This window comes from Drosophila mojavensis, unplaced genomic scaffold (genome assembly GCF_018153725.1).
Source record: "Drosophila mojavensis isolate 15081-1352.22 unplaced genomic scaffold, ASM1815372v1 contig_231, whole genome shotgun sequence".
In the NCBI taxonomy this organism is placed as follows: Eukaryota; Metazoa; Arthropoda; class Insecta; order Diptera; family Drosophilidae; genus Drosophila; species Drosophila mojavensis.
This window is the reverse complement of record NW_025318772.1, coordinates 10009036-10034396: the sequence shown is the minus strand read 5'-3', so window position 1 is coordinate 10034396 and position 25361 is coordinate 10009036. Positions and strand designations below refer to the sequence as shown.

Below are 25361 nucleotides of genomic sequence, written 5' to 3'. Positions count from 1 at the left end.
CTGAAGAAAGCCAATATACTTGTTTACTCAGCAGGAGCGAGAATCGAAAGAGAAAATTTGCAATTTTGCAAAATATTTCGGCTACGGATTATATTCATTTTCATTTTCATTTTCATTTGCATCTTCATCTAGTACCAGCGGCTTCATGGCCATGTATTAATATTTACTCAAATTGGGCTAACAAGCTTAAGCTAGGGGCGTGACTGGTATGGGAATAGGGCTGGGGTTGGGGCTGGGGCTGGGCTGCAACAAATTAAAACAACGCCCAGCTAAACGAGCAACCAAATTAGTTTGACATAAAAAGCATACAGCTGGCAGGCAGACAGGCAGAGCGAATATACAGATAGCCTGTCAGATCGTCAGGATGTACGGAGCTCAGGACTTGCTTTCCCTTCCAGTCTCCCCATCGCTTGCTGCCTGCCAGCCTGCTTCCTGCGCAAAGCTAATGAATTAAGCTGGCACTGCAAAGAATTTTTAGCTTTTCAGGCGCCCTGCGGCCACGCTTCAACAGAATTGTTTATTGGATCCTAGCCCAAACACCCAGCCCACACTTTGCTCCAGGACCCGCCGACAAAAAAAAAAAACAAGAAAGAAATTTTCTTTACAAAAATTTACTTTAAGCATACCCTATGCGTTAAATGCATTTGCTTCAACTATGTGAGCTATCAGACAGTGAAAAATAATTAGCAATAAGAATAAAGCTATATATATTCCAGGTCCAGTGGTTTCATACGACCAAATATGGCCACGTCAATGCAGCCTTTTAGGACTTGTTGCCGTTCAAAAACACGTCTCATATTCTGTAAACATTAGATAATTTCCTATTTTACTATCTACCTAGTGATTTGAGGAGTTGATATACTTAGTCTGCTGCTTAAACTACGAAATAGTAAGCGGTTTCTAATTTTAGATTCTAACTATTCGCTATTCAAAATGTCTGCATTTCTATATCTACACGGCAAGTGGTAATCGAGCAAACTAAGTGAGCTTCAGGCTGTTAGTTTACGAACTTTACGAAATTCACTCTAATTTTTGAAGCGAAGCTGACAAGTTGCTCGAAACAGAAGGGTTTTAAGAGCCTAGTCAAGGCTTTTCTGCTCCTACTATAAAATATGTAAATAAAAGGCGAAAATTTATGGGCTTCGTGCTTAGAATTTGATGGCGAAATAGCAAAAACAGCAGCTGCCGCTGTTTCAGGTGTGCCCCAACAAAAGCCAATTCGAATTTCTTTTGCTGGGCTATCCAATTACTTTTGAAGTTGTTTTTAGACTCATTCACGAAAGTGAAATGAGTGTATTGGTTTTGTGCAATGTTCGTCTTGCTGTCCGTACGTCTGTCCGTATGAACGCAATCTATTTCGGCGCTATTGAAGCTAGAGACTTGAAATTTGGAACACATACTCGTGTATATCTCTGATTTATAAATTTTACCGATCCGCCCACTAGGGGCGTGGCAAATCGGAAAATGCATTTTCCGATATGCCAGAAATCATGTTGGTTGAAGAGCTAGAAAGCTGGAATTTGGTATGTAGGTGCGCGTCGACCACCCAAGATCACGAGCTATGGCGGATATATCTCCGCCCATTGGGGTCGTGGCAAATCGGACAAAACTGTATCTCCAAGAGTTTTACAGCTAGAGCGCTGAAATTTTGCACGTCAGCTAATGTTATGATTCTATAAAGTCTAAAGACAAAATTATAAGTCTACGCCCATTAGGGGCGTGGCAAATCGGACCTGAAGATATAGTGCTTTTTTAAATTCTGCTATATTTTGGATACTATTGATGCCAGGGACCTCAAATTTTGTATATATACTCGGGCTGATCACCCAAGAGCAAAAATTTTGTCGGATATATGTCTGCCCACAAGGGGCGTGGCAATCCGCAAAAGTTTATATCTCCTAAAGTATAATAGCTAGAAGCTTCAAATTTAAATAGTTAAGTTACCAGTAAGTTAAGTTACCAGTAACCTCTTCTATCGATGACCCAAAAATAATGTTTACGCCTCTTTAGGCGTGGCGAGGCATATCGAAAAATACCCTGTAATTTTGACATTTTTTGAGGGTACGCATTCAAACTTTGTAGTTGGGGTACCGTTATCACGTTCTAAGAACTGATCAAAAATGAGGCAAATCGGAAAAAACAGTATTTTCTTCAGTATTAGAGCGAAAGTTAACTACTAAATTGTTGATGGGATGTGAATGAGTATTCCGCAGTCGGTAATGCCCGACTGCAACGTTCTTACTTGTTCTGATATGAAAAACTAAAGCCAATAAACACGCAAATAAGCCATGTTGAGTTTTATTCGTTCCCATGACGTCGCAGTAAGTGGGGCTCCTTAACAGGAGGACGGGGTCAAGGGGTCAGCAGCGATATGTTTATACGCGCCCAAATCCAGCCCAAATCCCAACGTCAAGTAGAAACCCCTTTGCCAACTGCGGCTCACTTGTATAATGGAGCAAATCAAAACATTTCGCTGGCTCAAACTTAGCATAGGCCTGACTGAATCGAAAGCAAGAGTGACGATATTAACAATAAGCAAGGTATTCCGAGGTCACTGGAAAGTCCTTTTCCAACTATTACAATAGCCATTAAGCTTTTAATTGGAAGAAACTTGCCTACCTTTTCGAGAGCTTAACAAGGGATAGATCAGGAGTTTCATAACTATTCTTACGAACAATAATTTATATTCGGTGTTTCCTTATCAAAGTTAGCAGTTAATTTACGATATGTCCTTCTTTTGAGAGAAATATATATTAAGTATATGTAGCGTTCTTTTGCATTTCTATTTTTACGTTTGATAAGCTATTTTCTAATAAAGATATGTATTAAGTATACGTGTCCAATAAAAGCTAAATGTAATGCGAAATCATATTCCTATAGGGTATATAATGAGCACAAAAGTTTTCACTGCGCAACTGTTTGCTGAATTGGTAGCTCAAGATCAGGAATCTTGGAGCTTACCTTAAGAGTAAGACGCTATTAAGTTTGAACAGCACAAACCTTGTCAAAGTTAACTTTTGGGGCGAACTTTTTTAACAGTGAACGTGGGCACAAATCAAAACTTTTCATTAGGTGACTATTAGCTAAATCGGCAGGGGTAAATCAGGTGTGCACTGCGGTGTCTGGCCTTTTCACGCATGAAAATGCGCAGAGTTTATGCAGAGTTTTAGTGAGTTGCCTGCTTGAAGCGTACTTCTCACATACTTTGAACGCTTTGAGATACTTTTGAGATACTTGTAGCTTCTTTTAGATACTTTTCAGCTGGGCATCTGTGCATTCACTTACCTACTGTTCCGTAAATATTCCGCTTAGATTTGCGTGTGTTGATGTGCGTGTATATTGTTGTTGTAGATGGTGTGATTGTTGTTGTTGGTGATACAGTTGTAGTTGTAGATGTAGTTGTAGTGGTCGTTGTTGTAGAAGTAGAAGCAAAGTTTTAGAAAGTTGTTTGTGTTGTTTTTAAAGAAATCCTCTAAGAAAAGCGAGCATCAACAGAAAGAGTTTGCTGCAAAGTAAACACAGATAAAAAGATCAAAAATACAACTGGATGAATTCACTGCTTCACAAGATAAAGCCAAAGAGGCAGAGAAAGAGATATAGAGGGAGAGGGAGACAGAAAGAGAGAGAGAGACTGAGAGAGAGAGAGAGAGAGAGAGAAAGACGAATGGTTGGGTAGATAGTAGATAAAAAGAGATCGCGAAACAATTTTAATGAGTTTGCTTTGGGGGTCAGGTCTATTGAACGCAGAACCTATTGACATTGCAGCTAATTTAAACAGAAGCACGCAAACACATACACATAGACTTATACACACAGAGGCAGCCTTTTGTGTGTGTCTCTTTACTGTTATTCAAGAGTATATTGTTTTGCAAGGGGTAACTTAGCTGTGTTACGAAATTTCTGACTGTGTGTGCATCGAATTGCTGAGTACAGCCAAGTCATTTTCGCCATGAAGTTTTTGCCTTGTATATATATGAAAAGTGAAAGTTATGAGTTCCTGTTCTGAAGTTGTGTAAGTAATATACATAGATACAAAAACGAATTAGCATAGAAAGAATCATATCATATGTGAACTCTACATATGATGTACATGTAAGTGCGGAAATGATGTCAGGAAGTGAATTTAATATTCGGCGATGTCGTATACAGTTATTTGTTTTGTTCATATGTGTGTTCGTGTTTTGTTGTTTTTATCGATATTTCTTTATTAGGGTTTCTTTTATGTGAGCGTGCACGTAAGGGCCCATTACGAGACTGAGCCAGGCGTGTGTGCGGCATATAAGCAGACACATACAAATACAAACACATATACAGACAACATTTTTACGTAACAATCGTTGTAGACAACTCTGTTTTAATCAAATTTTTAAGAACTTCGACACTTTTGGCCTGCTGATTACATAAAAAAGCCATCGCCTCGCCGATCAGCAAGCAGCTATATAAGCAATATAATTGTATATAATTGAATTAATTTCTTTATTCTTAATCGATTTGTAAAAGTTGTGTTTGCGGGTTTTCCTTGTATATCTGAGTATTGTATTATTATATATCTGTTAAGCGAGTGTTGATGTACACGCACAGGCAGACACATATACATATGTCTATGTAAATATATATATATATATATATATATATATATATATATATATATATATATATATATATATATATATATATATATGCTACTTTATTTTTCTCTTCTTTTTATTCAATACTTTTGTGTGCACTTTACTTTCGTATTTAATACGGGCGCTTCTTACTTCATGCTATGTTCGCACTCTTCTGTGTCGCACGGCTGAGTCGCCTACATGGAAAACTCGGGCCTTTACGGCGCGCAGCGAGCAGAGCAAAGCAGAACAGAGGCAGCCAGACAGCCAGCTGTAGGCAGCTGCGCCGCCAGCGTCGACGTCGCAGCCGAAACGGCGCCTACATTTACAACAAAAACCGACAAGCAAAAGCGCTCACTTACACGATTCCACTGGTAGCAAACATTTTTGCCAAAGCTTTTAGTAATTTCCCCACCTAATGTTTTGAGTGAGTCCCCACTAGCTGTGCTGCTCTAACACATAACGGGAGCTTGGGCTGATTACTTCAATACGCTCTTCGAGTAGGCTCAACGAAGCGCTTCGCACATGTATGTACATTTATGCTATTGAGCGTTTGTGTGCGTACATAATAGCTTTTAGCTTTTTAACTAATAATATATTTATTTGCCGTCGCCTTTCATCTACTTTTATTTGTATTATATAATTTGTTGTACGAACTGCTTACACTCGCGGGCATTCTCTTTTTTTCTCTCTCTTTCTCCTTCTCGGTCTCGTTCTCGTTCTCTTTTGACTTTTTGACTTTGAAATAAAAAATGTTGCCTACTTATTTGAGGCCGGCGCCTGCGCCACGCAAATGAGAGAAGCCCGTCAGGGAATGTTGAGTTTTACGCTAAGCATTACATATGGGCAAATTATGCGTTATTGATTTGTTGTTGATGAGATAGCCTGCCCGCAAAGAAAGAAAAAAAAAACGTAATAGAAGTGATGTACCCAAATGGCACTGATAAGCACAGCATATGGCACACACAGCTGCGAAAGAGTTATGCCTGACGCCTTTGTTCTCCCTGTCACTTGCCATTAGCTTAAACACCCTCATACTTACACACACAAAAACACATACACATACAAAGCTAACTTTGTGGTTCAGCGGAAACGCACAGCTTGAATGTAGGAAATTGCAAAGTTCTTTGCCACGTCTGCTGCTCAGTGGTCAGTGCATCAATTGCCTTTAGGGTGAAGTGTCTGCCTGTCTGTCGCATGAATTCTAATTAGTCTGATATAAATCCAACAAATGCTCTCCAACTTTATTGTCTTGCACTTTATCAATTATAGTTTCTTTGTCTCTGCTTTATATAGCAATCAATTATATTTTCTTTTGCTTCTATTTATTCTCCTCTTTCTTTTTGTAGCCACAAATTGCTTATTACCGTTGAGCAGCTCCTCACCTCTGGCTACCTGTGCTAGTTCTGCTTGAGATGAATGTCACGTTCTGGCCCTAGGCGAATTGCGTTTTCCCCTGGGTAATGAGCGGGCAACGCGGATGGCGCTTACTTTGTTTTCAGAGCGGGCTTTTCATTTTATTTTATTCGTTGATATAAAATGTAGAAAAATTTGTGCACTTGTATTATTAATGGGCCGCAGCGGGATTCGCTTACCTACAACCGTTGAAGGCACCGTTAAACACACTATGCCACAACAACAACAACAATTTTTTTTTTTTTAAATTACTATCTTCTTTCGCACTTAGCTCTGTTCGCGGCGTGACAACAACAAATCTTTTTCGCCACTGGCATACACAAAAACCATTTTTTTCGAGCCCAACTACAACGAAAATACCAAATAACTGTTATTCACTGCACACAGTTTACAATTCCAACATGCAAAGAGCGGACAACTAGCGTGAGCTTGAATATGCAAGCGACTGAGTGAGAGAGAGAGAGAGAGAGAGCGTGTGAGAGAGAAACTGTGCTTTCTAGCAGTTACACGGCTGCCAGAACGAGAGCAGCCATCGAGTGGCTCTCAATTCAGTCGCCAACTAGTGGGTTGACTGGCTGACTGGCGGGCTGACTTTCAGTTTTGACAGTTGACCCCAAACGAAAGCTCTTGGCCGAAAAAAGCTTGCTTTAAATTGGCTAGCTGAAAAAAGGCTGATAGTGCAGCAATGCGACAATTATATATATTTTAACTCTTAAATGTATTTGCCAGGTGCTTGTACAGGCAAATTGTTGGCTGATTACAAATACGCGGAAATGGTAACCGGCGACATCTGTGTGTGTGCATGTGGGAGTGTGAGTGTTTTCTTGTTTATCGTCTGCTTTTTTATATAAATGTTCCGCTTGTAAATTTTTAGCACACGCACCGGAAGCTGTCGAGCGTACACGAAGCGCTGATAAAACAGACTAAAGCCAGGCTGTCTTGCTTACCCCCCAAAAAATAAACGAAAAAGTTACTGAATTTTTTACAGGCGAGGTAGCAGCTCTTGACTCACACACACATAGACAGACCCATACGCAGAGAATGTGCGCGCGCTTTGCGCCTACATTTGTAACTAATGTATGTGTGTGTATGTGTGCTGCGAGCGGGTAAGAGGCGTATAGGTAATTTATATAAATTATTTAATTAAGCCGTGTACGTCAGCACGCGGCGCAGAGCCCATTATTTAGATTAAAATCAAACCCATTACGTTTTATGCCAACTGTCTTTAGCGCTTCCTTCTTCACCCTCTCTCCCTCTCACTATCTGTTTCCCCCCTCTCTCTCTCTCTCTCTCTTCCGTTAACGTCTATTGGTTTTGTTATGATTGTTCTTGACATTGCCTTTAGCCGCCCCTCCCGTGTTGCCTATGCCACCTAAATTGGCCACATTTGGAGCGTGCCTATGGTTTTCGGTTTTGTTGGAGAATTTTAAGACTGATGAGAGAAAGACTGCTATTGCTTATGCAGGATATTTCCTATATATATATATATATAGGACAAATAAATATCATTATCATTTTATAATTATCATTGACTCAGATCCTTAATATATGAAGATTTAAGATATGATATTTATATATGTATTTTTAAACTTAAATTTATTCTGATTTTCATCTTTAAACAAAATACAAATCAGAGGTAATTCTAAAGTATATATTTATCTTAAATATATTGTGTAAAATTTTAAAATAAGAAACTCATTCGGATTAGTATTCAATTTCACTGCGCATATTCTATCTCTCCTACAAATATTTATTTCATATTCCATTTTATATTGTCTTGTAGCTGGAAAATGATTTTGCTTTGAAACGCGATGCCATTGAAAATGCAATGGAGCAATCGCACTTAGCGTTCGAAATTGATTTCTTTTACAATACCAAGCCAAATGATAAAGTTAATTTACCCCTCACTGGTATCTGCAAGCTGAAAGCCATGATATTTAATACAAACTGCCCGACCCCTAACCGCCACCCCTCCCCCCCTATCCAGCCCCTCATTTCCCTGGGGCGGCATACACTTGGCGGTCGTCGTCAATCAATGTGAATTCAAGAGCTGCCGCAGCCGCAGCCAAAGATGACAACTAAACTTCACTTCAGCCGCAGACAAAATGTCATTTTTTAGGTGGGTAGAGAGCGGCGGGGCATGAGGCAGCAGAGGCGTGGTCGGATGTACACGGCGGAGTGGCTTAATTTAAAACGGTTTCATGTTGTGATTTTGACAAATGATAATTTTTTTTGCATGCCTTGCTGTATGTGTGCGCGTGTGGGCGAGTGTTGCAAGCAGGCTAGGTGTATGTGTGTGGCAGGCTGTGTGCGATAGCTTTTGTGTTTGCTTCGTCATCCCAGCTATGAGTACGATATCTCTGCCTCCCTTTGTATGCTGCCTTTTGAGTCTGTAATTTTGTAGTGGTCGATGAGTTGGCACAATGCGCGCGACAGATAAACGATAGCTGCCCCAGCCCCACTCGTAGCCCCTATCCCCTATCCCCTGAGCCCTATCCCCATTTGCAGAGTGTGTCAAAGGGTCGTTAAGTAAGTAAGCTGCCACACACACATACACTCGTACCTATACACACTCAGACATTGATATAGTACTGAGAAAAGTTTCAGTTTCAGTTTCAGTTTTGGTAGATCAAAAAACTATGTACATCTGGACTGACTGCTACATGCGCCAATCTCTCTCTCTCCCTCTCTCTCTCCCTCTCTCTCTCTCTCTCTCTCTCTTTCTCTCTTGCTGTCTCTATTCTTTGCCTGTGTTTCGCAGTACTCCCCTGGTTACAGCCTACACGGATATACATTTGAGTCCTGCTGCAATGGACAGCGAAACGGGCGGCAGGACAAGCAATCAACAGCTAACAGCCACCAGCAATGTTGCAACAATTTATTGATTTAACAACCGAAATAAAGAGAAAATTCATATTGCTCGGGTATCTCAAATTTAATGCTCTAACACTCCTTATTTCGGGGCGTAAACTGAAACACAGAAAATTTTTCAACGAAAACTGGTTTTAATACAAACGGATTGATTCGTGTTTCCATGCTGGATATTATGCATGAAGAAAATTATTGCGCTACAACGTGAAGCAAATGGTTAATGGACTCATTGGAAAGCGTATAAGAGAAGGGCAAGCGAGCTGAATTGCGGGCAAAGTTAAATCGACAAAGCCAATTTCCTTGATTTTTGTTGTTGATGTGTGTGTTTCTGCTTCTGTTTCTGTTACTATTGTTCCGTTTCTATTGACTTTACCGGGGAAATAGAATTGGGAATAAGAATCAAAGCTAAGCCGGCTCAGTCGGCATATTGGCGAATTGTGTGCATATACGGCTTGCAGCATGTCCGAAAATATAAACAACAATAAGGATTCGTGCCAGCCAGAAAACACGAGCAATAAAATTGCAATCCTATCGAATTCGATACCATCACTTCCCATCGAACCCCCATTCCTGTTGGTGGCCGCTTGGCTCGGTTTCGAGGCACGCATCTCGAAGCAGACGGTGAGCAGCGTCTGCATCGACTGGACACCGAGCCCGGAATCCGTTTCTGTGTTCAGCATCGAAAAGTTCCACAGGCGACACGGCTGGCAGCAGGTGCTATGGGCGAGCGCGAGTCCCCAGACCATCCACCATCTGGAAGAGAATTTCGGCTATCGAATACGCATCCGAGCTCTACGACCCGCTCCGGATGGCAGTCAATACGAAACTCTGGCCATTTCACCGGACATCATTGTAAAGCGCTGATTGCTCTTTTTATATATTTAAAATATTTTAGTGTAGTCGAGCCTCTTTTCAAATTTTTTTTCCTTATAAAACTTTTAAAGAAATCTCAAAAGTCGTTTGAGGAAATTGTGGTGTAAAGATTAAATAAAGCTCGAGTATGTTTGCATACGGTAATCAGCTCAACACTTAGGGCCTTGAGAATCATAGAACATAGAAAGGCATTATCTATTTGTATACGCATACGCTAATTCATACATACTTATAGATATATGTGTATCACTTTTGACCACAACTCCTACAAATTGTCAAATGATATTGAAATCTGAATCATACATGCCGAAATGTACATATGGCCACATGCATGCATGTGCATGCAATGCGCATAAATACATTTAAGTGTAGGCTATTTATACCCTGTAGTCACTACATTAATTACAGGTATTAAGTGATATAATGCTTTGTAATAATCTAGGCAACCACGGAAGCAGCGCTACCATCCACAAACTGTTTGTATCGAGCTATTCGCAAGTCGCAGCAATTTTTGGTCAAGCGCATGCTGCGCCGACGCCCTAGCCTGGTGGACTATCCCGGTCCGAACGGATATCTCCCGTTAGCAAATGCCATTATTCAGGGCGAGATGTGCGTAATTGATGTCCTCCTCTCGGCTGGCTGCAGCGTGCATCTGGGCAATCCCCACAACAAGCGCAGCCCGCTGCATGTGAGTGGAAAGGATCACTTGGGTCGCTTCCACTAATCACTCGCCTGGTCATTGCAGCTGGCATTCTATCATGGTCATCTGCCGTCGGCCCGTATTTTGCTGAACAAAAAAGCGCAGCTAGAATCGATTGACTGCAATGGAATGACACCCGCGCACTGCGCCGTTGATGCCAATCAGTTTGAAATGGTGAAGTTTGCGCTGGAGTCTGGCGCCAACCTGGAGGCAAGAGATGCTTGCGGCTGGACACTTCTAATGCGGGCAGGTAACTCTTAGAAATGGCTCTTCTTTTGTACACACCATATATTATGTATATGGTACTTGGTCACTTCAAAGTCAAACAGCTTTAGCCTTAACCGCCTTTCATTTACACCCCGCAGTGGTCATGGATGCTGGACTGGAGCTTATCAAGCTTTTGATAACACATGGAGCCGAGCTCGGGGCTCGCGATAGCCTAGGCAAAAGCTGCTGCGATTTGGCCAAACTTTATCGCCGGCAGCAGGCAACGGATTATTTCGACAAGGTGCAGGAGTTTCGCCAGGAGCAAGCAAAGGCTGCGCAAGCTTTGGCTAACACACCACCACAATCCGGCCAAAAGGATTTAGTGCAACCGGCCGGCTACCAGGATGAAATCTGTCGAAGAACGTGCTAATGAATGTCCTCAGCTCAGCACATGGCATACCCTAGCTAACTACTTGCAGATAGGTATGTTACATCATTAATTCGAAGAACACTTCATACTTCACTTTTCAACAATTATATACATATCAATATTACAAAGTGTATACATGTGTAATGTTAATGAATTATACTTGGATTATAAAAAACATTAGGCTTTAGATATTATTTTAAACACAATTTCTTGTGATTTCCGTCTGATAGCCACAAGAGTAAGTATTAAAGAAGTCCGCGTTTTCCTTGAGACCCAGGTAAAAAACGTGCTCAGCCAACTCCTTGCCAAACTCACAAAAGTTCTGGGCGAAGAGAGTGAAGAAGATTCGCTTGTTACTCAACTGGTAGTGTCGAAGTATCTCGTTTTCTTGGTCGTAGATCGCGCGATGCTTTGTCGAGGACTGTATCCAATCGCTATACTCTTGCCAAGTGTGCCTAAAGCTCTTTAAATAAATGACAGCTAACATGCGAGCCTCGCTTAGCACGTTTACGTACTGGGGCAGCTTGAGGCATTCCGCCTCCTCCCGGAAGTGCGTTGAGTCCCGTTGCCGCTCGCTAATGTTAAACATGGTCATGTACAAATGCACGGTAAACGTAGGATAGAAGTATGACATGGGCTTGTACCGACTCTGGTACAGATACAAGCTCCAGTCGAGCATCGTCCGCTGCACACCCAGCTCGAAAGTAGAGTTACGCTTCCGATGCATTTCGAGATTCCGCAAATTGTGCTCGTAGCTCTCGCGATAGATGCGCAAACCGGCGTACTCTCGGTTCAGGTCTCCGGCATAGAAATATATACTGGGCGTGGCAAATTTCTCCTTATAGGTTTGTAATCGGTTCCTTAATGGATGGGAGTCGATTCCAAAAACTGATTTACTGCGGTCCACAAAGCGTTGGATTATATCCCGAAAGTCACGCAACTCATGCGAGCTGCCTTCGATCAGGTCTTTGGTAATGATGTAGCCAAAGAGCGGTTTGAAGAACTCAAATGTCTCGCGATAGCAGTCCTGCAAGGACTTCAGGGTGTTGCACGATATGAAGAAGTCGATTAGTTTCTGCTTTGCTTCAAACTGCTCCGGATCGTTCTGAAGCTTAGTCAGCAACTGAATGAGATCGTTGCTTGGCGGCATGTGACCTGTAGGAGATTTAATAGTTCAATGGCAAACCAGCTAAACTTATGATAGGCTTAATATATAATTAGGTATCCAATATATTTGTACCCACCCATAACCGAGAAGAGAGGACGATTGCGACTGCAGACGTGGTCGTAGTAGCTGTCGCAGGCGTATTTCTGGGCATTGATAGAGTGCTCCATGCGCATAGCCAACTGGCTTAGTTCTTTGATGCGCAGCTCGGAGAGGTGGCCTGTGTATGCAATCTGTGCCTCCGCAGCGCCCAAGTAGGCGCAGAGGAGAACACACAGTGGAGCAGTCCACATCTTTCACTGTTGCTTACGTTTGATCTAAGGGTTTTGCTTAGTTTCAGCTCTTCTCGCTGTTGTTCCCTCAACGCGTATTCGAATACACTAAGCCTCGAGCTGTATAGTCAGCTATGTCGATGGCATCCGCCGTTGCCCAAGCTCAAGCGCTGATAAGAGCTGATGTCGAGTGGTATCAGCAGCAGTTCTATTGCTCTCCCACTGCTTGGATGACTTAATTATACCCCTTACGAAAAGGAAAATTGAATAAGGTATTATGCTCCATCTATTGTACTAAAACTATGCTATGGACTTGTTATTGCACCAGATCTTAAGTCAAGCCCAAGAATTAGGGCAATTTAGGGACCATACATCTATTGGTGATCACTATAGATCATCCAATTTCCATTCTAATTATGGGTTGCCCATTAACATATCTGACACAATTGAAAGTCATTGTTTCGTGATTATATATTATTGTATATTATTGTAAAGTATAAAATTTATTTTCAGCGAGTATAGGGAATCTACTAGTCTCACCTAAAAATTTAGTGCGTCATTAAAAGTTGCTCACATTTTCAAGACGCTTCCCAGTTTGTAAATATTCGCTCTGGCTTGCTCGTATATATCAGTGCGCCGCTGCTTGTAGATGGGAATCTGGCGACGCACTTCAACCACTGTGTCGAAATCTATTGAGAAATGGGGCACTTAGTAGGACTCTTCGCATATAGAAAACCACTTACCAATTGTTTCTACAATCAGTTCATGTCCCTGGCCCGCCTCGCGCAGCACTCTAGCCCAGGGATCTACAATCATCGAGTGTCCGTATGCCACATAGCCGGACATGTTGTTGCGGGCGGGAGCGCAGGTGACCACAAACAGTTGATTATCCATCGCACGGGCTCGCTGCAAAAGCTCCCAGTGCATGGGGCCCTGGCAGATGCAGAAAGCCGAAGGATAGACAATCATTGAGCATCCTATAGCATTTACATATTTACATATATACATATATGTATGTACATATATATAGAGTATAAGTATAATATTTTTTAAAGGCTTATCATAACAGAAGCACTTACCCATAATGCGATAGAGACGCGCCAGCTCCTCGAACCGCTTGTCGTGGCAGATGCCGATGCCGACTTTTTGCGCTCCGATTTGCACCACAGTCAGCTCGTTGCCTGCGATCAAGGCATCACCCTCATCGAACTGCACACCGCCGAGCTGTTCCGTTTCGATGTTCATATTAAAGAGATGCAGCTGAAAGCAACAGGGGGAGGCTGCAGATCTGCTTAATTATGTGCAATGCTTTTACCTTCCGATGTCTGCCAATTAGCTGGCCATTGGGCGCCCAGACAGTGCACGTGTTGTACAGCATATTGCGGGCATCCCGCTCAATTATGCTACCGCCAATGATGTAGATACCCAACTTGCTGGCCAGCTTGGACAGCGCCTGACAGGTGGGGCCATCCGGTACCGGTTCAGCATGCCGCCTGAACTCTTCAACGCTGTAGGGGCCATTGAAGCTCTCCGGTAATATGGCCAGTTGTAGCAGTGGATTGTCAGCTTTTAGCTGCGTTATGCTTTCCAGCGCCCGGCGCACATTATTCGCCACGTCCCTGCCTACGGGTAGCTGCAGCAAACCCAGTGTGAGTTCTATTTACAGGTACAGATTTTAATTACGACTTCAGAGACTTTATACGTTTTACTTACTGTTACTCATCATATATTTTGTATCGCTCGCTCGTTTCGAGTTAATCGCACAACAGTTGCCAATTGACGACTTGTGCAAAACGTTTTTCCCATTTTATAGCTCGGTTTTCCAATTCACCTATCTGGACCTAACAGCCTTGTCATACCCTGAACCCATTGAAAATGGGAAATCAGGGTATAATGGTTTTGTGAAAAAGTATGTAACGGACAGAAGGAATCATCGCAGACCCCATAAAGTATATATATTCTTAATCAGCTTGACGAGCTGAGTCGATATAGCCCTGTCCGTCTGTCCGTCCGTCCGTATGAGTGCGTCGATCTCAGAAGGTTTAAGAGCTAGAGAGCTGAAATTTGGCATGCATACTCGATAACTTTTTTATCGAGAATAATCGAAAAATTTATTTTGTTTATTCAGCCTAATTTGAACATTTTTAAATCTAGACACTTCAGATTAACTTTGTATATACAGTTTATCGATACGAAGATTTTGTAATTTACAGATTTTGGATACCACGCCCCCTTCGCCCCCCAAGTTGTAAAAAACGCATTTCAAGTACTAGAGACTTGAGCTTTGGAATGTACACACATTTTCACCATACGATTACGCTCTGAAAGTCCATTAAGATTTTACGTCTACAAAAGAAATTATTCAACAAATAAATTCTCATAATATTGCCCACACTGCAGCGTAGCCCAAGCGCATATTGCGCAGTCAGAAGAGCACGTGATTATACGTGCGTGGGTTCAGGGTATATCCTAGTCGAGCAGTCTCGACTGGAGCTTTCTTACTTGATTACTTGTGTTATCAATCGAGATTCGATTTATATTTTTATACCCTGAACCCATTTTCAATGGGAAATCAGGGTATAATGGTTTTGTTGAAATGTATGTAACAGGCAAAAGGAGGCGTGGCAGACCCCACAAAGTATATATATTCTTGATCAGGGTGACGAGCTGAGTCGATTTGGCCCTGTCCGTCTGTCTGTCCGTCCGTCTGTCCGTATGTTTGAACGCGTCGATTTCCGAAGATATAAGAGCTAGAGATTTTAATATTTTTTTTTCAAATGACCGTATATACAGCGCGGACGTCGAGTTTGCTTTTAAAATTCGATAAATCATCCCGTTATGTTTTTATCGAGTAAAAACATTCAAGTTCAAGTCAGATGCCACTATAGCTAATTGTGAATGACTTTTCATTTTTTTAAATTTCTCAAATATTCAATATAATATGTAGATCATATGCTGAAAGTTTCATTAAATTCCGTTGAGTCAAAAATTAATTAAAAATCATCAAATATTTGTCCAATTAACAAACGCACGTGCAGCAGCTACAACAGCATTGTATGCGTGTGCATACATACATTCAAACTTCTTCTAGAACATTCTTTGAAACACATCAGCTGTTAGTTTCGTTTAGTTTTGGTCGCGGTTCGAGTGCCGATCGGTGCAACTAATGTTAATTTTTTTAATTGTTTCAAAATATTTTTATATTTTCATAAATGAGTTTTCTATTTAATTTATATTTTTAAATACATCGAAATTGAAATTTTAGCCATACTAAATGGGCATTTTTATTTGTTGGGTTCAGGGTAGTATCTAGTCGAGCACTCTCGACTAGAGTTTTCTTACTTGTTTTTATTGTATTTCAATGTCCCCGTCAAGTATTTATAATCAATAGAAGCCTTGTTACACAGAGACAATGCACATACACCCTGCACCCAAAAGTATTTATGAAGTGTAGGCACGAGCATTTGTCAATTATTTTCTACGTTTAACGTTTATTTATTATGGAATATATTTCAGATCCCACAAAAGCGTATTCAAATTTTTATATAGCCTCCAGCTTTTAACAAATACAATATGTATATTTAAATTACTTATTTATTTGAGTTTATTTTTGCTTTGCGTATTTTACTCTATCGACTGAATCAGCGTTATAAACGACATGGCAGCCCGAAGAATCTGTATCAAATCAAAGTAAGTTATCAGATGCACATTGACACCAATTCAATCTATTACTTACCCCCAGAAAGTTGGCCAAGGAAGCCTCGTAGAATCCCGCCTTGATGAGCACCTCCCGTTGAGAGCGATGCATGATAAAAATCAAGAAACGTCTTTGTGTGTGTGAAGCCGAATGCCAATTGGATGTCTGGATAGCCACTCCAACTCGTAGGCCCTATGAACATATACAAGACTTCATACAAATATAAACTATATACAAAAATGCTCAGAGACACATGTGAAGATTTAGACTCAGATGCAGACATTGTATGTTGATAGAAATACGAATGCAGGTACCTCCACTTTGATAACCTCCCCACCATAACAGTATATGAAGAGCTGCAGCATTATGGAGCAGAAGAAAGAAAAGTACACAAGGAGGGCCATGATGGAATCAAAGTGCTGCAAAAGTAATCATCGCTTCAGCTAGATGTGTAATATTTATTATAGTGTATATAGTCACCGTCACGATCTGGTAAATTATGACGCCCACCTCCAGCGAGGTGATAAAGAACTGTCCAAACACGATGGGCGTGTAGATGTGGCGCAGTTGCCTGGACAGGCTAAGTAGCTGCACATGGTAGTCGACTACATCGGCCATTTGCTTATCTACCAGCTGCTCCTCCTGCCCAAAGGCCAATAAGGTAATGTCCTGTTGCAGCGCTTGAAAATGGGCGCGCAAATTGATCGCAAACGATATGAACAGCCCATCCACAGCCGAGGCATACAGCACCACAAAGATAGTTACGAACAGTATGTAGATAAAGCCAAACTCGTAGCCCGGACTCTCGACATCATTGAAAGGGAATCTGATAATAGGAACAACAAAACGAAATTAATATGGAGTTTACCAGAGTCCTATTCTAGTAGCTGGGAAGTTACCACAAATGAAAACAGATTGCTGAAGGGAAAAAAGTGAAAATGTAAAAAAAAAAAAAAAAAAATGTTCAAAGTTCATAAAAGGAAGGTTACTGGATCACATAAAGCCTAATACTAAATTAAAAACAAAAATGAAAAAACTTTTTGTTGTCTTATTTAAACTAAAAATTTTCTTAAATAATAAAAAATTAAAATTGATTTGTATACAGGTTCAAAAGTCGCACAGAAAAGTGGACTAATATACCCTTCTTTACTTCGCAAGCAAAGCATAAAATGTCAGTACCCTTGTGCATACATTTCTTAAGAATGTCATTTCGAAATTGTGAAAAAATAAAAGGGACTAAGCAGACCTTCCTTTCCTTTTATCTTTACTTTCTATGCAAAGCAGCTGTAAAGGACAAAGGTTTCAGGGCTCCCATATCGCTCCCATCTCAGAAGCGAATATCAGCTTAGCCAAACGGAGACGGATTACCCCAGCTAAAACGAAGAAAAATAAGCTCAGTCAGGGAAATAAGTGTTCTTACTTCATGGGCATGGGCAGCTCCCTCTCATAAGGGACTCCCCGCCAGTTGTTGGTGACAATCTTGATGATGGGTCCAAGCATGAAGTAGAGTCCAGTGAAGCCGCAGGACAGGCTATACGCACGGCCCAGCAACGTGGCCAATTTGTTACCGTGCTCCACATACCCATAACCTACTGTTCCATGTTGAGCTGTGCCGAGTTTGAAGTTTAATTAGTATCAGAAAAAGTTACACTCTCCAACAAAGTCATGCCTATGTTAACGGTTAGGTAAACAATTTCATCATTATTATTTACGGATTTGAGAGTAATTTTTTTTTAGTAATTGAATAGATTGCAATATTATTAAAAAAAATTGTCCACATGTATAAAACAAGTTAGCATATCTGTATATAATTTAATTAAATTATATATTAGTTTGGGATAGCCCTAGAAATCAATTTCTGTATTCATTTTAATTTACCAGAAGCAGCAAAATATATAAGTAAGTAGCACCCAATAAACCTAATAAATAAGATTGCTGCCTTACCGTACTTTGGCACATATTGTAATTAATTTGATTTACATTTTGAATCAAGCTGCCTAAAACTCTGCATCATTTGAATGAAGCTTTGCTTGTAAGCGAGGAACGTCCATATCTTGGTGACAGTCACCAAGTTGGTGAATGCGACGCTCAGACAGGCCGTAATCAGCTCCATGTCATCCCGATTATAAACGATATACGACAGCATAGGATACTCGGCGGACAGTACGAATACTAGCGATACAATGTGCCGAAGGCCAAGGGGCGGACTCCTCTCACCAGAACTCTCCATGTTGTGGCCCATCAGGCGTAGACAGTTCTCCTGCAGCTGGAACAGACGAGCCATTAATTGACCTCTCGAAGCTTTCTGTGCTCTGTTTAAAGAGCTGAAGGCAACTAGTCTATATATAGAGACAAGAATCAATTTTAATTGGCGGCCTGTGTAGTTAATTGTACATTTGACATTATCCTCTCTAATAACTGTGATTGTGAGGACATTCGTTGACATGTTGACATCATAAATTATCATTGCTGACACTAATTGGTGTGGGAGTCCCATAGTCACCTTTCCACATTCCACGCTCACCTCCTAGCTTTAAAAAGAAAGTTCGCAATCGTATTGTGCGCAGCAACTTTACTATTTATACCCTGAACCCATTTTCAATGGGAAATCGGGGTATAATGGTTTTGTTGAAATGTATGTAACAGGCAGAAGGAGTCGTGGCAGACCCCACAAAGTATATATATTATTGATCAGGGCGACAAGCTGAGTTGATTTAGCCCTGTCCGTCTGTCTGTCTGTGCGTCCCTCCGTCTGTCAGTATGTTTGAACGCGTCAATTTCAGAAGATATAAGAGCGACCTCAATTTTTTTGTAAAATGTCCGTGTCTACCACGCGGATATCGAGTTTTGCTTTAAAAATTGATAGCTACTCTCGATATTTTTATCGATAAAAAACCTTATCGAAAATCAGTTATAAAATTATATCTCCTACAACTTTAAAGCTAAAGTCTCCAAAATTTTAATGTTATAATGTATGCAATTTATACAATTTCGGGTTTTGTTAAAATTTACCCCCCACTCCTATATCCACCCCTCAACCACATGTTTGTAAAAGGCGTATTTCAAATACTAGAGACTTGTGCTTTGGCAAATGCAAGCAAATCCATGTTATACGCATAATCTAAAAATTTGGCATGCATACTCGTGAGTACCATACGCAGTACAAGTTTATCATATGTTTTCGATAACTTATCCGATAACCTTTTTATCGAGAATAATCGAAAAATTGATTTTGTTTTTTTCAGCCTAATTTGAACACTTTTGGACCTAGAGACTTCAGATTTACTGTGTATATACAGTTGATCGATACGAAGATTTTGTAATTTATAGATTTTGGATACCACGCCTCTTTCGCCCCAATTTGTAAAAAACGCATTTCAAGTACTAGAAACTTGTGCTTTGGAATTTACACACATATGATTACGCTCTGAAAGTTTCATTAGGATTGTATGTCTACAAAAGAAATTATTCGACAAATAAATTCTCATAATACTGCCTACACAGTCAGCAGAGCACGTGACTATCCGTGCGTGTGGATGCGTGTGTGCATAAAAGAAGTGCAGAATAAGTAGAATATCAGCTTAGAGGATTCAGGGTATCTCCCAGTTGAGCAGTCGAGTTATTGCTGACATTCACCGAAAATATGGTCTTCATGAATGAAGACTTTGCTTGGCTTCATCCCTGTCCTAAAACAGCTTAAAGACGTAATTATTTTGCTCACGCTGAAAAATTATTAATTATAATTATAAAAATACTTAAGAAAACTGATTAGGTTTATAATTAAGCCCATTTGAATATAAGAAAGTAAAAGTTGTTTCATCTTAGCAAAAATTCTAATAAGCTCTGAGGAGGTGAAAACCCCGATGCTTAAGGCAGGTACAGAATAAGCAATAATTATGAAACTTGTAAAAAAATTAGTAATCCTATGAGTGATTATGAAACCAGGTGATGATGTTGACTTTTGTAAACTATCTGAGAGCAAATACAGAATAGACAGCATTGAGAGACAAGAGGATATCTTTTAAAGCTGGTCACACAATTAAGTAACATCAAGAGAAGCGTAATGACAAGGTAAAAAATCTAAATAAAGATTTCAATGATCAACGCTAATAGATAGAGCAAAAGTTTTTTTTTAACAACAATTCAAATTTATTAACAACCAGTTTGAGGGGATACAAGTAAGGGTTGAGCTCAACTACTTAGAAACTGGGCGGCAGATATGCATTGCTTGTGTGGCCATGTCCACTGGTGACAGCCTGATGGGAGATGACCTGACCGGCAGAGGCACCAATGCCCGTGCTGCCAACAGCTGTGGCGCCGGCATCACCACCAGTTTGTCCACCGAGGGCGCCGATGACAGAGGTGACGGGGGCGACACCCTCATCGGTCAGTTGGCTAGTTCCACCAAGGGAATCATATTGGGCCTGGATCTGTTGCTGGGCATGTGCCGCCTCCTCGTTGGTCTTGTACTTGATGAAGAAGACCTCCGGCTTGCTGGTGGAGCTAGGCTGCTCGACGACCTCGGCGTGGATGTCGGAGCTGTCGGTCTTCTTGCTCAGCACATAGATGACAGTCTTGTCCTCGTTGACGGCGGGGCTGATCTTGATGGAGGTCTTCTTGTTGGAGCGCTGTGGAGACTTGATGAAGACCACATTATAGTTGCGCTTGGGCACGCCCACTGTAATGTGACGCTCCTTATACTCCTCTTCAATATCCTCGGGCGCCGAGTGAATGAAGAAGCGCTTGGACACAATCGGCTGCTGCTGCTGCTGTTGATGTTGCTCTGCATGATACTGCTGATTTACTCCGGACTGTTGCTGGAAGAACGTCTGCTGCTGGGGCTGTTGAAAATGGACCTGCTGCTGCTGAGCTGCCTGGAAGAAGCTGGCGCCACTGCCACTGATGCTACTCAGGCCTGCCACAGCTGAGGGGCCAGGATTATAGTTGTAGCCTTGTGGTGCGGCCAACGCCACGGCAGAGAGACACAAGACCTAGAGAAGAATAAAGCGGGTATATATAAGATGTCTGGGGTTACTCCTGCTCGAGTCTATTCCTTACAATGAGTCCACGCATTTCTGTACTTGGTTGAGCTGTCTGGTGGTTGATTGGTTGGTGGTTTACTTGGCTATTCGCTGTGAACTGTATGACTCTTGCCATCTTCAGCTGACTTTTATACGCTATACGCTCTTCGCTTTCGACAGCTTAATAAGTGAAGTTCAGCTATTTTTTTTTACATTTTTCAATTTTTTTTTTAGTTTTTTCTTCCCCCTTTTACGTTGCATGTTCATTGTTTTTGTTAGACTTCGTCTTCATCTACTTTTTTGGGTCTTAGTTGTCCGTCAAATCGCCTTCGCCGTCGCCTTCGCTTTTTAAAAATTTCTCATTAAATACCGCGACTTGCTTGTAGTTGGCCCACGATACACAGCCAATTAGCGTGATTCCCCTGCAAGCTTTTTATACTCGTTCATCAGTTACGAAACAGGAATATTAGTTTTGTATCAAGTTCGACTCTGAGCGCTATTGAACAAAACTTTTGCAATTCAAGTACACATCAGATGATAGCACATCTTATCATCTTATCACAACTTATGCATGTAAGCCTCAATGAAGTCTAAAAAATGATCATACAAGAAAAATATCTGCCTAGGCGAGTATCGTACACCTGTTACTCATCGACTCTTAACTTTCGGCTTTTTGGCCACATTTGCTGCAGAGCTCTTAATTGTTTGCCACAGTCCAAGTTTCAGCACCCGAGCTGCCATTATGCGGTTGACCCTTTGGGCCACGCATCGATTAAATGTTATTAAAACCAGGAATTACATAAACACCTAATCAATTTTTAGTACATCTCAGAGACTAAAATATTGCTTGAACTACAAATTTGAAGCCCTAACCTCTATTCTCCTCTGTCCCTCTGTTGATGCTCTTTACCATGGTCATGCTCATGCTCATGTATTTTCAGGCTTAATTAATGACCCGTCGAGCTTTGAAAATTTTGCATGTGAGGGGCCCCATTTATCATGGAGTGAGATGCAAAGAGAGAGCGAGAGAGAAAGACTGAGAGATAAAGAAAGAGAGACATAGTTCCATTCAGTGGAACATATCTCCAGCTGTCCGAGCTGGCCAAGATTAATTTACTTTTGATTATTTGGACAAAAGCCCTTTGTCAATACATGAAGACGGCAGCAATTGTTGGCCGAGGCGCCCATCCACCTATTTGCGGATAGTGTAATGATCCGTTTACTCCGCAGCCGCGCCAGCCGGCTAACCATAGCTAACCCAGGCTAATGAACATGCAATGCAATGCTCCCTCAACGCTTCTCATTACTAAGTTCCTCAGTCGAGTGTCGGCGATTGGGTCGGGGCTAAGCCACAACTTGAGGGCGTTGCACAATAAGACATCGCATGCCTCTTCATGCAATATCTGAGAAATATTTGGTGTTGTAAACCAAGTCTGAAAAATTATTAAAAGGTTATAATGTATATTATTGGTAAAGACTAAGAACGCGAAACATTAATTATAATAAATACATATTAAATGATTTTGGAGATTAAATGAGATCCAATATGACTATCCAGCTAGAAATCTAAATTTACTAACGTTAGGTCAAATTTGTATTTTTATTGGTGTGAGTTATATGGAAAATCTTTTACAAATAATATGTTCCTTTATCAACGTTTCATTTTAAAGCAACAAATTAAATGAGAGCTGCGCGCAGAGCTTTTAGCTTGAGCAATAGCTTAGTCAGCAACCGTTATTATGTATCGAAACCAAAAGTTGACTTAAAGACGTAGAGCTTTGAATTTCTCGATTCACTAAGCAATTGTAAAAGACTTAAGAAGCAAGTTTTTGTTTGGTTTTTGATGTTGATTTGAAAACAAAAACCGTTTTTATTAACTCATCATTTTTATAAAGTTTTCGTCGAATTTTGTTGCTAATCTCTGATGTATATGTATTTTATTATAGATGTTATGCATAATATTTTAATGATTTAATTCATTTTTTATTAATTAATAAATTATATATACTATTTTATTTTACTATTTTGTTGCAGTATTGGTAATTGCTGCGTATTATCGCAAAAACCTTGACCATGTTAATTTCCTATGCACGCCATAGTCGCAAAAGTGAAAATTGTGGTCGTAGAAAGAGATTTAAATATAATATATTATATATGTATATAAAAATGACACGGCAGGCGTAAAGTAATTGTTGTTGAATTTTGTTTCAGTGATATAACAATAAATCGCTAATGAGCCGTTGAGCCCCGTTACAATCCCAGCAACAACAGCTACCAAAGTACACAAAGGAACATCGAGTGCTTTGAAACAAAAGAACAAAAATACGTCGACTGTTCCGCTGAGCATGCGAGCGATATTATAATTGTATATCACATACAAATACAATTTATAAACAAGTAAGAACGTTGCAGTCGGGCGTTACCGACTGCGGAATACTCATTCACATCCCATCAGCAATTTAGTAGTTAAGTTTCGCTCTAACACTGTAGAAAATGCAGTTTTTCCCGATTTTCCACGCCCCTACTGCCCAGTCAGTTTTTAGAACGAGATAACGGTACCCTAACTGCAAAGTTTGAATGCTTACCCTCAAAAAATGTCAAAATTACAGGGTATTTTTCGATATGCCACGCCCCTAAAGAGGCGTAAAAATTAACTGGTAACTTAAGTATATAAATTTGAAGCTTCTAGCTATTATACTTTAGGAGATATAAACTTTTGCGGATTGCCACGCCCCCTGTGGGCGGACATATATCCGACAAAACTTTTTGCTCTTGGGTGATCAGCCCGAGTATATATACAAAATTTGAGGTCTCTGGCATCAATGGTGTCCAAAATATAGCAGAATTTAAAAAATCACTATATCTTCAGGTCCGATTTGCCATGCCCCTAATGGGCGTAGACATATAATTTGACTATATAGAATCATAACATTAGCTGACGTGCAAAATTTCAGCGCTCTAGCTGTAAAACTATTGGAGATACGGTTTTATCCGATTTGGCACGCCCCCAATGGGCGTAGATGTATTCCCCATAGTTCTTGATCTTTGGTGGTCGATGCGGATCTTTATTTTAAATTACAGCTTTCTAGCTCTTCAATTAATATGATTTCTGGCATATCGGAAAATGCATTTTCCGATTTGCCACGCCCCTATTGGGCGGATCGGGAAAATTTTAGCACTTTATAAATCGGAGATATACACAGTATGTGTTCCAAATTTCAAGTCTCTAGCTTCAATAGCGCCGAAATAGATTGCGTTCATACAGACAAACGGACAGACGGACGGACGGACGGACAGCAAGACGGACATTGCACAAAACCAATATAGTGATTCACTTTCGTGAATGAGTATAAAAATGACGAAACACAGCGTTTGATTAATCTCCGATTATACATCAAAACATCATCGTCATCATTCAGGTAAATATCTGCGCCAACCAAATTATGACCCACATATTCCAAGTATTTGATAGACATTGATTGATTTTGAAACAATGCAAAACAAAATATAGAAATTATAATTTTATTTATAATAACTATTATTAAGGCAATACTAGATATATGCTTTGCAAGCAAGCATGTGCCAATCATATTTTCGACCCAATGATGGACATTGATTGTAAGTATGGCACTTTACTAAAAACTATTATTTAACGAAAATATTATGAGTCTGCATTAAATTTGCGCAAATTAATATCAGTGCAAGGAAAATCAGAATAATGATATACTATATCAAGTTAATTTTTACAGAAATGCGAATTGCAACAAAATTACTTGAGTCTACTTCAGTTACATATTTGTTATATTGATCCCCGCAAATAATTCCAAAATTATATAAATAATGATAATAATTTGAAAACCCAAAAACACATGGACATGTAACGTCTAGTCTACTGGACGTTATGTAACGCGAGCGCACAGCCCAATTAAACGCCACGATCCGCAAATTGAACTGGTCAACTGGGTCAGACGATCGGCAATGGCCATCGAAGCGATTTATGAATTGGCCAAAAACTGTGCAATTTGGCGCGTCACTAATGACAATCTCGCGCGATTTGTGCAAGTTATGTTTAATTATTGATGCGATAATGCGGGCAGCTCTC

At 40.5% G+C, this 25361-nt stretch overlaps 6 protein-coding genes across 19 annotated transcripts in view; 1 reads left to right on the top strand and 5 right to left on the bottom strand.

Annotated features, from left to right (window-relative positions):
* LOC6575527 (complexin) overlaps window positions 1-6925 on the bottom strand; it is a 32484-nt gene extending 25559 nt beyond the window's left edge. For 8 of the 11 annotated variants that reach the window (XM_032728100.2, XM_032728101.2, XM_044008207.1 and 5 more), the window contains exons 1-2: window positions 6203-6376; window positions 3286-3505 (exon numbers count right to left, since the gene is read on the bottom strand). The gene's annotated coding sequence lies outside the window, so the exon portion shown is untranslated. The other 3 variants (XM_044008209.1, XM_044008208.1, XM_044008210.1) reach the window with 3 other exon arrangements.
* On the top strand, window positions 3923-16375 carry LOC6575526 (ankyrin repeat and SOCS box protein 13). Of its 4 annotated transcripts, XR_006356934.1 has the most exons (6): window positions 6483-9746; window positions 10210-10455; window positions 10513-10717; window positions 10833-11157; window positions 16187-16231; window positions 16284-16375. XR_006356934.1 is itself a non-coding variant. In XM_032728098.2 (5 exons), the coding sequence occupies exons 2-5, from the start codon at window positions 9354-9356 to the stop codon at window positions 11102-11104; spliced, it is 1116 nt and encodes a 371-aa protein (XP_032583989.1). In that variant the 5' UTR covers window positions 6455-6835; window positions 6898-9353; the 3' UTR covers window positions 11105-11149. The 4 variants fall into 4 exon arrangements, 3 of the variants coding, with proteins under 3 accessions (XP_015023543.1, XP_032583989.1, XP_043864139.1); XM_032728098.2 differs by lacking the exons at window positions 16187-16231; window positions 16284-16375 and having other exon boundaries at window positions 6455-6835; window positions 6898-9746; window positions 10833-11149; XM_015168057.3 differs by lacking the exons at window positions 6483-9746; window positions 16187-16231; window positions 16284-16375 and adding an exon at window positions 3923-4012 and having other exon boundaries at window positions 10833-11149.
* Window positions 11194-12659, bottom strand: LOC6575525. Its single transcript, XM_002001498.4, has 2 exons — window positions 12349-12659; window positions 11194-12259 (listed from the first exon to the last, which is right to left on the bottom strand). Exons 1-2 carry the CDS (start codon window positions 12560-12562, stop codon window positions 11301-11303), a joined length of 1173 nt encoding a protein of 390 aa, XP_002001534.1. The 5' UTR covers window positions 12563-12659; the 3' UTR covers window positions 11194-11300.
* On the bottom strand, window positions 12995-14361 carry LOC6575524 (omega-amidase NIT2). The gene is made up of 5 exons (XM_002001497.3): window positions 14255-14361; window positions 13857-14197; window positions 13621-13801; window positions 13285-13518; window positions 12995-13230 (listed from the first exon to the last, which is right to left on the bottom strand). Exons 1-5 carry the CDS (start codon window positions 14265-14267, stop codon window positions 13112-13114), a joined length of 888 nt encoding a protein of 295 aa, XP_002001533.2. The 5' UTR covers window positions 14268-14361; the 3' UTR covers window positions 12995-13111.
* Window positions 15850-18538, bottom strand: LOC6575523 (odorant receptor 82a). Its single transcript, XM_044008216.1, is given in 6 exon segments — window positions 15850-16216; window positions 16278-16430; window positions 16553-16657; window positions 16719-17064; window positions 17659-17827; window positions 18183-18538. Coding segments are annotated over 6 exon segments (1164 nt in total). The 5' UTR covers window positions 18523-18538; the 3' UTR covers window positions 15850-16165.
* A 1843-nt stretch (window positions 18539-20381) lies between these two features.
* LOC6575522 lies at window positions 20382-21612 on the bottom strand. The gene is made up of 2 exons (XM_002001495.3): window positions 21297-21612; window positions 20382-21229 (listed from the first exon to the last, which is right to left on the bottom strand). The coding sequence occupies exons 1-2, from the start codon at window positions 21393-21395 to the stop codon at window positions 20438-20440; spliced, it is 891 nt and encodes a 296-aa protein (XP_002001531.2). The 5' UTR covers window positions 21396-21612; the 3' UTR covers window positions 20382-20437.
* Window positions 21613-25361: the final 3749 nt, after the last annotated feature.

Bases quoted from the DNA above. Each gene is read 5' to 3' on its own strand.
- LOC6575526 (XM_032728098.2), top strand. From the start codon at position 9,354: ATGTCCGAAAATATAAACAACAATAAGGATTCGTGCCAGCCAGAAAAC. The intron at 9,747-10,209 runs GTAAAGCGCTGA...GTAATAATCTAG, and splicing joins CCATTTCACCGGACATCATT to GCAACCACGGAAGCAGCGCT. The intron at 10,718-10,832 runs GTAACTCTTAGA...TACACCCCGCAG, and splicing joins GACACTTCTAATGCGGGCAG to TGGTCATGGATGCTGGACTG.
- LOC6575525 (XM_002001498.4), bottom strand. From the start codon at position 12,562: ATGTGGACTGCTCCACTGTGTGTTCTCCTCTGCGCCTACTTGGGCGCT. The intron at 12,260-12,348 runs GTGGGTACAAAT...AATCTCCTACAG, and splicing joins TCCTCTCTTCTCGGTTATGG to GTCACATGCCGCCAAGCAAC.
- LOC6575524 (XM_002001497.3), bottom strand. The intron at 13,802-13,856 runs GTAAAAGCATTG...TGTTGCTTTCAG, and splicing joins TAATTGGCAGACATCGGAAG to CTGCATCTCTTTAATATGAA. The intron at 13,519-13,620 runs GTAAGTGCTTCT...TAAATGCTATAG, and splicing joins GCGTCTCTATCGCATTATGG to GATGCTCAATGATTGTCTAT.
- LOC6575522 (XM_002001495.3), bottom strand. From the start codon at position 21,395: ATGGCAAGAGTCATACAGTTCACAGCGAATAGCCAAGTAAACCACCAA. The intron at 21,230-21,296 runs GTAAGGAATAGA...ATTCTTCTCTAG, and splicing joins CAGAAATGCGTGGACTCATT to GTCTTGTGTCTCTCTGCCGT.